The sequence below is a fragment of the Panicum hallii genome, chromosome 5 (genome assembly GCF_002211085.1).
Source record: "Panicum hallii strain FIL2 chromosome 5, PHallii_v3.1, whole genome shotgun sequence".
In the NCBI taxonomy this organism is placed as follows: domain Eukaryota; kingdom Viridiplantae; phylum Streptophyta; class Magnoliopsida; order Poales; family Poaceae; genus Panicum; species Panicum hallii.
The window spans coordinates 33,017,230-33,028,790 of record NC_038046.1 but is presented as its reverse complement, the minus strand read 5'-3'; the positions used below and the strand labels follow the sequence as shown (position 1 = coordinate 33,028,790).

General features: G+C 44.9%; 1 protein-coding gene across 2 annotated transcripts; it reads right to left on the bottom strand.

Annotated features, from left to right (window-relative positions):
* Window positions 1-606: 606 nt before the first annotated feature.
* LOC112896032 lies at window positions 607-6,740 on the bottom strand. 2 transcript variants are annotated; one of them, XM_025964064.1, is made up of 13 exons: window positions 6,479-6,740; window positions 6,245-6,326; window positions 6,084-6,148; window positions 5,936-6,010; window positions 5,568-5,648; window positions 5,319-5,474; window positions 5,130-5,225; window positions 2,856-5,029; window positions 2,540-2,748; window positions 2,320-2,441; window positions 2,202-2,240; window positions 1,872-1,937; window positions 607-1,732 (listed from the first exon to the last, which is right to left on the bottom strand). In XM_025964064.1, exons 1-13 carry the CDS (start codon window positions 6,632-6,634, stop codon window positions 944-946), a joined length of 4,110 nt encoding a protein of 1,369 aa, XP_025819849.1. In that variant the 5' UTR covers window positions 6,635-6,740; the 3' UTR covers window positions 607-943. The 2 variants fall into 2 exon arrangements, with proteins under 2 accessions (XP_025819849.1, XP_025819850.1); XM_025964065.1 differs by lacking the exon at window positions 6,084-6,148 and having other exon boundaries at window positions 2,320-2,444; window positions 6,219-6,326.
* Between the last annotated feature and the right edge of the window lie 4,821 nt (window positions 6,741-11,561).

Here is an 11,561-nt window from a genome sequence, read left to right as displayed (position 1 = left end):
AACCGATGTACCATTCCACCGTACCAGTCTGACCTGTCTGTGCAGCGGCGCCGCGAGACGCTTCCCTACATGCTGCACGTGACGTGCTCGGTATTTAGCGCGTGCATTAACACGTTTTCACGTCAACAATATGTAAATCATTGAAGAATGATCCGTTGTTGGCGCGTTGATTTGTCAGGGCGGGTGGACTTCAACTTTTCAAGCGTGGTCAGTACTGGTCAGTGCTCTATGCATGTTGTCGCCTGGATGATTTTTAAGAACTTAGCTTGGTTTTTACTACTACGAATAAGGAAACAAAAACTGACGTTTTCATCGTGCCATGAGTGCCCTCTTCAAGGAAACTTGTGCGTGTGTTTTTGTGAGATTAAGTTCCTAAGAACTTTTTTGCCGCAGTACTATTTTGTAATATCATCAACTTTTATTCAACATCCTTAGAAATATTTATCAGTAGGAATTTCTATCTGGTCAACGCTCAGTTTGATACGGCACTTAAGCATTTTGTAAATTGTATTTGAGTAACAAAATCGAAAGCAGAACCAGACCGGAGGAAACTGGACCGGAACAATGAAGCAAGGACATCGAGAATTTTAATCAGTTTCTGACGGTATATGTCTTTCCCTTATATATGTTTCAAACTTACTCATGAACCATGAGGCGCTAAAGTTTAGAGACACCCTAATAACTATCTGATAAACCGTAAAAAAGTATAGGACCGTATCGTTCATTCACACAGAAACAACAGAACAAGGAACTTCACACATCAACTACTATCTGTAACGAAATTTGTATCCTCTACTGCCTGTATTGTATTAGTATGTAACATGCACGAATGAAGCGCCAGCCAAAACCACACTAGGCATCACAACATCACCACATTCCTTGCAACGGGAACTGGAAACCGAGAGGCATGGGGATCTGAACCGGTGTGCTTGTGACATTGCCATCAAAGCCCATGCTCCTGGAGCTCATCTGGGGCCCTCCTAATCGGTTGCAGCTCCGGTAGTGTGCTCCAAGGGCTGTTGTGAATCTGCCTGCCGAAAGCTGGTAGATCCCACTGGTAAACCACATTGCCCATCTGTGTGCAAACCTGGCGCCACTGACCGTAGTTGCTTGTACTCATTCTCGCCCCATACATGTCACTGAACCATGGTATATCATGTGTGTATCGCAAGTACTGATCTGTTGGAACTTCCTGGTGCCACTGGCTGTACCTTGCAGTCATTCTCATACCGTACGTGTCAATGAAACCTGGTAAATCATGTCGGTATTGCAAATACTGATCCATCAAAGCTTCCTGGTGCAACTGGATGTATCTGCTTGCACTGAATCCTACTATATCTTCTCTGCATTGCAAGTACTGATCCAGGGAAACTTCCTGAGATGGTTGTACAGATGGATATTGGTGCCGATCCGTTGCAAATGGGTTACAGGCAAATGATGAACCCTGGTCCTGGAGATATTGGCCAGTATACTGCTGACTACCTGGTAGATGACTGGAATTCAAGAAAAATGCTTCTGGGCTTTCTAAGGTCAGCGGTTGTTCTGTCAGTACCAACTGCTGAGTCAATGGCTGTGGAAAAGTTGCATGAAAATCTGGAAGCTTATTCTGGAAGGTACAGCCTACTTTGTTGTCCGTGCTACTCAGCAAACTATTCGCAGCAGAAGGTGAGAACATCTGGTATCCTGCATCTTCTCCAATCGGGTAGCCTAGATGAGAGACATCTTGGGATTGCTGAAAAAGGCAAAGCCATACGAGTAAATGGTGCAAACAACATGTGCAAATATGAATAATAAATCATATGCTTCAGTGTCCCAAATGCCAAAAGACAAATGCTACCAACTTTCTAGAGTGATAGTATTCCTAAGCTTACCTGTCTGAGTTCAGATGATCCATTACTGACTTCATCGTTGCGAAGGTTGTATCCATCGCGTTTCATCTACACAGATGATGCAGAATTGATGAATAAAACTAAAATTTTACCAAATGAGTATCATATTGATAATGATCATAAATGTTTGATGATTGCTGATTCCCAGATTCTAAGGAAAAGAAGACGGGTATAGAATTTTATATACATTCATAAACAAGGAGTGATAATACGGTTTAGAACCATTTAGCAACCCTCGTATTGCCGAAAATGTAAAACAGTACAGGCTAACTTCGCTGTGGCCAAATAGTGATTGCTTTGGAAAATGCTTACCAGTGAAACGAATTGATCCACAAACTTTTCTGCATGACACTGCAAAACATCCCACAGATAAGACAGAAATCAAGAGGTAACATAACCTCATGATACAGCCCAATTAAGTAGTGCTCACAGAAGTTGGTAGAGTAGCAATATGTACTTGCTCATCTCCATAGATGGCTCCCACAGTTATTTGATGATCCAGTGGTTCAAAGTCAAGCAGGCAAAGTGTGTACTGAGATTTATCAATCGAACCTGCTGTGCATGATGACCTTTAGGAAAAGAATGGGTATTCAAAGCGAAATATGATTCTACAAGAAAAGAAACATGATTCTACAAAAGAAAAAACACACCATTACAGCAGGAATACTGTGAAGGGTGGAAAGTAAGTCTTCTAATCTTCCAGGTTCTTGTAGCTCCGTTGGGCACATTGCATGTCATGGTTTCATCCCTCATAACTGGAATCTCGCCAACATTCTCAAACTGAAAGAATTCACATGGTGGTAATAACCAGGATGTTTCAAGAACATCACTTTTAGCAGCCTTTTCGTTCAGTCCATGCCTGCAGAAAGATAATGAACTTGAGCAGTGCTATCATATTTACCGCATTGATTTCATAATAAACTAATGATAATAGAAAAAAAAGTTGTACTATGTACAAAGCAATACCTCTGGGTAGTCAGGATGACCTCAGATATAATCTTTTCAATATCAGGTTCGCCATTAACACCACCAGTAATAGCTGGCTCTTCTAAGCTTCTGTTCTCACAGGGCGGCTCGATGCGAATATCAAATTTCTGCGGCCTTTTCCCATTCAAGTTGAATTCTTGGTTCATAGAAATGGTAGAAATTCCTGTGACCTTTCTATTCAGCACCTTAAGTTGGGTTTCTGTCGCAGCCTTATCCTTACCAGGTTCACAAGCTATCTTACTTGAATTTGCACTGAACAAGGTTACAGAGGGTGTTCTGCTACCTCTGGGATCTGCCATGTCATAATTTTTTAGGTCCACAACTGGGGCCTCGTGACGCTCAGTCAACCTAATATGCAATGATTTAACCTTTTCAGGGATTTTCTCAACACATAGATTGCTTGTGTTCAAGGACATACGTGGATGACAGCTTGAATGCACTGACAAGAGCGCCTTTTCCTGGACTTTCATGTCCTTATTGCCTATTATCTGACCTACATTAACCTCAGCTTGCTGTCCTTTTGGAGATCTCAAATGAAACCCATCCTTATTTGAAGATCCTGTTGACTCATCTCTCACGAAATTTTGAGAACTCAACTCACTTCTGTTTGGAGGACCATGGTTTTTGGATCCATGACTTTCATTCAACAATTTTAAAGACTTCTTTCTATTCTGTAAAACTATTGTCACCCTTTCCGTTTTTCTATTTTCACGATCAACCTGTGAAACTGTTACCTGTGCCCGCTCTTCATTACACTGAAGCAAATGATCAGGAGTAATTGATCCAGCTTGTTTTCTGTCACATAAGGCACAGCTGTTTGTAAGGGTACAAGGAGATCGAATGGCACTACCAGGATCAGATTCTACAATTGAGTTGGTATTATTAACATGGATAGATGATGGATAATCCAACGGCCTGCTGTTAAACATAGCAGTTGGCATGCCTTTTAGAGCTGCATTCTCACTGCATACAGCTACAGCTTTGCAGACGTTGAATTCGTTGGGCTTGCAGCATTCAGGAGAATTGGCAGAAATATTGAGAAGAGGCGTATCTTCAATTTGCTGTCTTCCCTTATCTAGTTCTAGATCAATGTCCAATTGACTGCTAATGCCACCAGTAACAGCTGGTTCCTCAAACCTTCTGTTCTTACAGGGTGTGTTGACCTGAGTATCAAAATTTTGCTGCCTTTTCCCTTCCAATTTAATTTCATGGTTCAAAGAAATGATAGAAGTTTCAGAGGCCCTTCTCTTTGAAGCAGTACCGTGGGACTTTGTAGCAGTCATATCCTCAACAGGTTCACAAGCTCCAGAGATTAAGCCTACAATGGGTGTTTCACGGACATTGATATCTACCATATCAGAATTTTTCCGGTCTACAATTGGGGCCACATGACGCTCATTCGACCTATTACGCAACAATTTAACCTTTTCAGGGATTCTGTCAACACTTGGATTAGTTGTGTTCAAGGATGTACATGGATCCCTTGGAGGCACTGAAAAGGGCACCTGTTTCTGCACTTCCATGCCCCTTTTGCCTATTGTCGGACCTACCTTAGCCTCAACTTGCAGTCTTTTTGGAGATCCCAGATCAAGCACTGTTTTATTTCGAGAACTTGTTGACTTATGAAGGCCTTTGGAATTCTGAGAAGTCGACCTTCCAATTTTGTTTGGAGGGCTGCATTTTTTGAATTCATGCTTCTCATGCAGAAGATTTAAGGGCTTTTTTGTCTTATGTGGAAGAACTGTCACCCTTTTTGGTTGTCCAGTTTTACGATCAACCTGTAAAATTTCTACCTGCGCCCTCTGTTCATTACTCTGAAATAAATGATCAGGAGCCGTATCTGATGCACATTGTATTCTGTCACACAAGGCAGAACTGTTTGGAAGGGTAGAAGAAGATTGAACCGTATTGTTAGTATCAGAATTTGCAGCTGATTTGGCATTGTTAACATGGATAGTGGATGGACAGTTAACTGACAAGCTGTCCAATAATCCACTTGATATGCCCTCTAGAGCTGCATTCTCGATGCAAAGTGTTGCACCTTTGCAGACATTGAATTCCTTCGTCTTGCAATTTTTAGGAGGATTGATAGACATCATAAAAACTGAGGTATCTTTATTATGCTGTCTTCCATTATTTAGACCCAGATCAATCTATTTTGCATAGTGTTTGGTACAAAATTACAAAGAAAATTTACTTTATGAGCTGAACAAAGTACTGAATTAGAATCCAGAAAGTTGAAAGATAGGGTACCTTCTTAGCACTTGAATTGCAAAGCATTTCAAGGCAAGGTGTAGGGTCCAAATTAAGTCTGGGTTGCAAGGCATTGAGGATGATGGACTCGGCAGTCTGAAATATGAAAGACCAAAGTAAACCAGGCAGGCTATTGAAAGTAATAGTGACATAAAACCTTGCATATCACTGGTTTAGAGAAGTTCTCACTAATTGATCATGATATGTCCATGCAGCATCTGCAATGGAAGACAGATCTTTCACAACACACTCAGTGCCCAACCTAAGATGGACTCTATTAACCCTTGGGAAGTCATGTCCTGAATAATCATCACCATTAGAGAAAACCGATTGGTAGTCCCTCACCTAGTTATTGGACAGTAAAAAGAGACCACACACACCTCAGTATACATACAAATATGCTAAAAAGTTGCAAAAAAATGTACCATTTTGGCTAACCTCACACACAGTCGATCCATTTTGGAATTTGCAAGGGATATCGTGTAAGATGTCCTGAGGCAAGCAGCCATGCTCAATATCCTGCAAGCAGATATTACAATCAAATAGTGGATTATTAAACAGACATGTATGCACAAGCAGCTGCAACAGAAACAATTAAATAATCATGCGACAGAATTTTGAAGATTTGGGTTAGCTGGTAAAAATGTGAAATGACAGGCAGAGCTTCTTGATTCAAGAAAAGAACACCAATAAACCTTGATGAAACTCATAATAATTCTGATAACGTTGTCATTGTTGGAAGACATCCTTAATAATAATGCACTAGATACAATCATACAACAGCCAGAATAAACACCAGTACTTACAGAAAGCAAAGCTCTCGATGCCCTGCTGTATGGCCGCTTCTTTGGATCATCACCAATCAGATACAAAAGCATTCCCTGCACAGAGAAACCAACATCCGCAATTTGAAACTGCATGCGGCAAACAGGCAGTTGCAATTCACATACAGACCTTGCCCGGCTCTCCGACTGAATACCCATCCGGAAACAGGTTCAGTGCAAAGGACGGCTCAAGATCTACAGCAAGAGAGTGTTTGCACAAAAGATTCCAAAACGTAAGGAAATTGGGCAGGGAAAGGCGTATTACTACTGGGAATTCGATTGTGGTCTCACCTGATTCAACAGGAATAGTTTCATTTCTGTCAGTCAATTCCGATCGAGCAGCGATTCCAGCATCAAGCCGCGAAACGGCGGCCTACACGAACCAAGGTAAAAAAGCAATTAAACCATTTAACCATTCGTTAGTATAACGCAGGAGGGTATCGATTAGGACGAAGACACAATGGAGAACACAATCATTATAGACGATGGCGATGGTGGGGGGAGAAATGAGGTGAGAGAGCTCACCTCGCACGGCGGATCAGGCGGCGGGGGCGGCACGTCAAGGAATGCCGCGGCGTGAGGACGCGAATCATCGGCCGCGTGGATGGAGGCGGACAGCGGTACCGGCGGCGGCGGGTGGATGCGGCGCCCGCGGCGAGAGAGCCTGAAGGAAACGACCATCGCGCACGCCGCGGCGGCTGTGGGGGAGGTAGAGTTTTGCTTTTGCGTTGGATGGGTTTACAGCCGAAGAGAGAGAGGGCGCCAAGAGCGTGGGGTGAGGAGGGGGCTGGCGTCAGACTGCTTGGGCGATGCAAGTGAAGCAATTTCATTTTTTTTATAGGAAAACCGATGCAATTTCGTTGTAGTCCCTGCGTCCTAATTTAGATCGCCTTATCTTTTCTGCATATACAATTTTTTAAAAAATTAAAACAATATGTAATTTGAAACGGACGGATTATATCTCTATCTGATACTAGACTAATTTCTTGTTAACACACCCTAAACATTTATTCGCCGACGCGGCCGTTTAGACCATTTACACGACATGTAAACGCTACACAGTGGCTAGCTATATCCATTTAACCAGCTGTTTAAATTATTCAATGATCGTTTAGCCCGTTTAAATGGTTGTTTAGTCCGAATAAAAAGCTAAACGGTAAGTGATTGACTGCTTAACGTTTACCGTATATATACATGTATACTCACCTCTAATATTACAAGCAAACACTTTTCTAATTTAAAAACCTTAAAGAAACTAAATATAAATCTTGAAATTAATGAAGCCATTAGAAGACATCTTACTATTGAAAGATACATTATCTATAGTACTAAAGAAAAAATGGCCGTAGTAATATGTGCACAAATGTTAAGAATTCGTTCGACTGATTCACCCACAGAAGCAATGTAGTGACACTGTTCCGTATTAAAGCATGAAGCATGAAGCAATGTAGGTAAAACTGAACGGGCTGAAGCATGTTTTTTCTTCACGGACTTTGTCTTCTGGGGCTACTATATAGCGAGCAGCTGTTTCACAAGAAACGCTTCCAAACAGCCTCCAAATCACAGACTCAATCAAATGGATAAGTTCCCGCTAAGTCTAAGAAACCTGACTATAGTGTATTAGAGGTGATCATAGGGTGGGATCCCATTCGTGTATTTGTATGGATCAATAGGTGGGTATAGATATGCGTCAACGTCCATACTGTAAAAAGATTGATGGGTTATGATGCTGCTACACAGATATTTTCCCCAAGGAGTAAATTTGCCTAAGAAGTCTGATTTTTATATGACCGTGTTATCAACTAGGAGAGACACTATAATCAACTATCCATTACCTGGATAGCATATTTGGCAGTAGTTAACGAATGTTTGCGATGGATTTTGAACTCTATTTCTCATCACAAACAGGTGAATTTTGTTGGAATAAACAGGCTCAGGGCCCATTCATCTAATTAATAAATTGAGAATTAAAGACCCATGAGTAAATGTAAGGGATTTATGATGTGGTTAATACTATATGGGTAATCGAGAAGAATATTAACCAACTTAAATGGTGGACTGTGTGTATACCGTTGGATAAAGGAGATACGCGTGCCGGGTGGCTTGCGTGGGTTGCCAGGCTTGTTCCACTAAGGCTTTGGTTGTTCCTTCTCCATGCAGTGTTTGGATCTGCAATAGCATTCTTCTCTTTGCTTGTATCTGCTGGTGCAACAGCTCACATATGAATTCTTCCTCTCGTAGTGCCTTCAACTGGTTCTGGGCTTCAGCCTCCATCAATTGCCTGTCCTTGCCCTTCGATCTAGTTTGCATTTGAGAGACCGATGGTTATGCGACGTCTATTGCCTGTCGCGCTCGCCGACTAGCCTCAGCTAATCTTGCTTCGATGGCTCCTACGGTACGATGTCAAGACCTGCTGGTTGGGCCTCCTGCGCACTTGCCGAATTGCTGACCTTCCTCTTTGGTGCCATGTGGTGTGTTGGGGGAACCACGGTGAGCTCTAAAACTGTTGGTCAATGAAAGATACCCTTCGAAATAAAGGAATATCACAACAGCCCACGAAAATATAGAAGACACCAGGCGTTTCTTCAGACAACAGCCGAAGACAATACACGCTGTAGCAACTTGTATTAACCTCCTTCAGAATAAAGCAATATCACAACCAGAGGCGGAGCTCCCCATACCGCGGGGTGGGGCAGCTGCCCCAGCTACCAGTGGAGCAGACCCTCCCCCCTGGCCTCCCTCCCATGGCGTTCTAGGCGATGGATCGGCGATCTGAAGCCCTGAAGGTTGGAGGCAGACGAACTGGAGGTCTGTTATTAGCCGGAGGAAGAAGATGAAGTTTCTTTTTGGGCCGGTGGTTGGCGAACTAGTCAAGACAGCCCATTTATTATTTGGCCCATCCCAGGTCCGCGCAGTGAATGAAGTCCCAGCGGCTCGGCCGGCCTGTCGCCCCCTGTCGGTGTTTCGATCACCAGCTAGTAATTTGCGCAGCGCTTCTCGGTGTCTCAATGGCTAACAATGGAAGGCAATCGAAGGCAAGGATTTAGACTGGTTCGGGCAAAAGCCCTACGTCCAGTATGGGGTGGCTCACTTCATGTTCCTCACATTCGAATGCTGGGTGCATACAACGGGGCGCTTGCAAGCGGTGTGTGTGCTGTATGATTGCGTGATCCTTCCTAGAGAAGGCCCGGCCCAGCTCCATCTTATATACGTGGCAGGCTAGGCTACATTGCGTGAGAGAGGGGGTGCTCTTTCCTCCGGGGTCGGATGCCCTACACATGTCCCACTGAGGCCCATGTCCGTTCGTGCTCCGCCGCCAGCCAAAGCCAAGTCCCGCTCGTCCGGTCCGCGGCGCCGTCCTCCTAGTGCCCGGTCCCCCCGATGCGCCATGAACAGGCCTCTCGCCGAGTTGGCAGGCTACCTCCTCCTCCTCGCTGGTCGGGAGGTCGGACGCCTAGGTTCGGCTGGACCTACTTCAGCTGCATTCAATGCTTTACCAGGCCGGCCGCCTGATGTTGTCCGACTAACCCTTGCTTAGGCCCTGGAAAGCTGTACTTTGGGGTACCTGTTGCCTGTGACCCCATCAGTAGCCCCCGAGCCCATGCATGGCTCTTGAGCCATGCTAGGGCTCCTTCGTCCGGCTCGAGATTGGTTCGCCCGAGCTCGCAGCGCGCTACGTCTAACTCCTCCTTTCCTCTGAGTCCGTGCGAGCAGACCCAGTGGGTGTAGCCCTTGAGCCCCTGCAGGGATCATGTGGACTCGCGCAAGGGGTTAGCGAGTGGCTCCGTATCTGATGCATCGTGACGGGGAGGGATCTCCCCCGATCAAACTCCTGTGGGTGTGCGCGAGTGCACCCACTAGGTGTAGCCCCCGAGCCTCTGTGGGAACCAGAGATTTGCACAGAGGGTTAGATGGCATGCCTGAGTCAGCGTCCTGTGCTCAGCCCCTTGGCCTGGGAGCCTCCCGTTGGGTCTTGTCACCACTGATTGCAGTCAGGGTTGGCTTTGCTGACGTTGAGATTCCTTTCGTGGATTTGGCTCTCTGCGCCCATCCTTGCTGTCCTCCGCGGCCTGCGTCATCAGCCGCATGGGCTTGCCTTGGCGGTTGCCCGCTCGCCTGGGCTTGTCAGCACTGTCCTGTCAAGCGGGCTGCATATGGAGGTGACGTGTGTATGATCAAGGACAACGGCTAGAGGGGGGGTAAATAGACGGTTTTAACTAAAAAGCAAAGCACTTAGGGGAAATTTAATTAGTACAACAAGAGAATTAAATTTCTAGCCTAAGTTGAGCTAAGTTGGGTTTGCAATCTAGGTTGATCAAGCAAAGCTAGAATCTAGGAATGTAAACTTGCACAAGAGTAGATGCGGTAAAGAATTGCAAGGTAAGAACCAATACTCAAGACGCAAGAATTTATCCCGTGGTGTCGATGACTTGCCGGTCACCCCTAATCCAGGTTGAGGTGGATTCAATGAATTCGATTGCTCCTCTACCAAGTCTTCACTTAGTCTTTGAGCCAATCGATCAAAGAACCTCTCCAAACCTTGATTCCACTAAGATGCTCTTCACCGCTCTGGCGAGGCGAGCTCAACCTCTCACAAACTTGGCCACGGCACCTTCACAATCCCCTTTTAAGTGCTCGGTGGCTCACACGATCTCCAAGCGGTCTAGGAGGCGGCAACCTCCAAGAGTAACAAGCCAACGACGCTTGCTTGGAATCCCACCAGTGCCTCAATGATCAACCTCTTTGATGCAATGCACTAAACACTCTCCAACTCACAAGAATGCGATCACTAAGCCATGTTGAGTGAGAGATGAGTGAATGAGAGCTTAAAGATGTTCTAGTGTCTTTCTCAAGTGCTAAGAGAGCTCTTATGCAGCCAAGGGGTGAGTATATATAGCCTACCAACACAAACTAGCCGTTTGGAGGAGTTGGTGGGTTTTCTGCGACTCTGGCGGACAGTCTGCCAGCTACTGGCGGACAGTCCGCTTGCTCCCCCAACGGTCAACTGTTGCAAAAACGACGTGGTCTGAACTAGCCGTTACAGCCTAACCGGACAGTCCACCATACAGGTCCGGACAGTCCGGTTGGACGAAACCTTCTATCTCAGATGCTGGAGACAAACCGGACTGTCCGCCGTCAGCAACTGGATAGTCCGGGGGTGCCGGACTGTCCGGTCTAACGAGCCGGACTGTCCGATTCAGGCGTGAAGTGCAGGAATTCTCGTTATGTGTGCATCTTTTCTCTCATGTGCCATGTTTCTCAAGGTATGCAATGCAAAGACTCGATCATAAGGCACTTAGGAAATTTCCGAGCAAACGAACATCAACCCCTCTTAATAGTACAGCTATCTAGCCTAAAAATCCGGTCGAGTTCTTCTCTACTCTTCTTTGGACCGGCAAAAATAAAATCCCTATGTTATACCTTTGCCTTGAGCTGTCCATTTTGAGTCTCTTCTTAGATCATTTCGCCATTTGCTTCTTTTCAACTATTCATCTATGGACCATCCTACACTCATAAATCTCAATGAAACAGTTAGTCCACTTATAGTTGTCATTAATTACCAAAACACAATTTAGGGTTCTAGATGCTCTCAATCTCCTCCTTTTTG

What these genes read in the sequence shown, in the direction of transcription:
- LOC112896032 (XM_025964064.1), bottom strand. Translation starts at nt 6,634, where the DNA reads ATGGTCGTTTCCTTCAGGCTCTCTCGCCGCGGGCGCCGCATCCACCCG. An exon ending in AACTATTCCTGTTGAATCAG is followed by an intron (nt 6,149 to 6,244) that starts GTGAGACCACAA and finishes CTCTTGCTGTAG; the next exon opens with ATCTTGAGCCGTCCTTTGCA. An exon ending in GTCATCCTGACTACCCAGAG is followed by an intron (nt 2,749 to 2,855) that starts GTATTGCTTTGT and finishes ATCTTTCTGCAG; the next exon opens with GCATGGACTGAACGAAAAGG.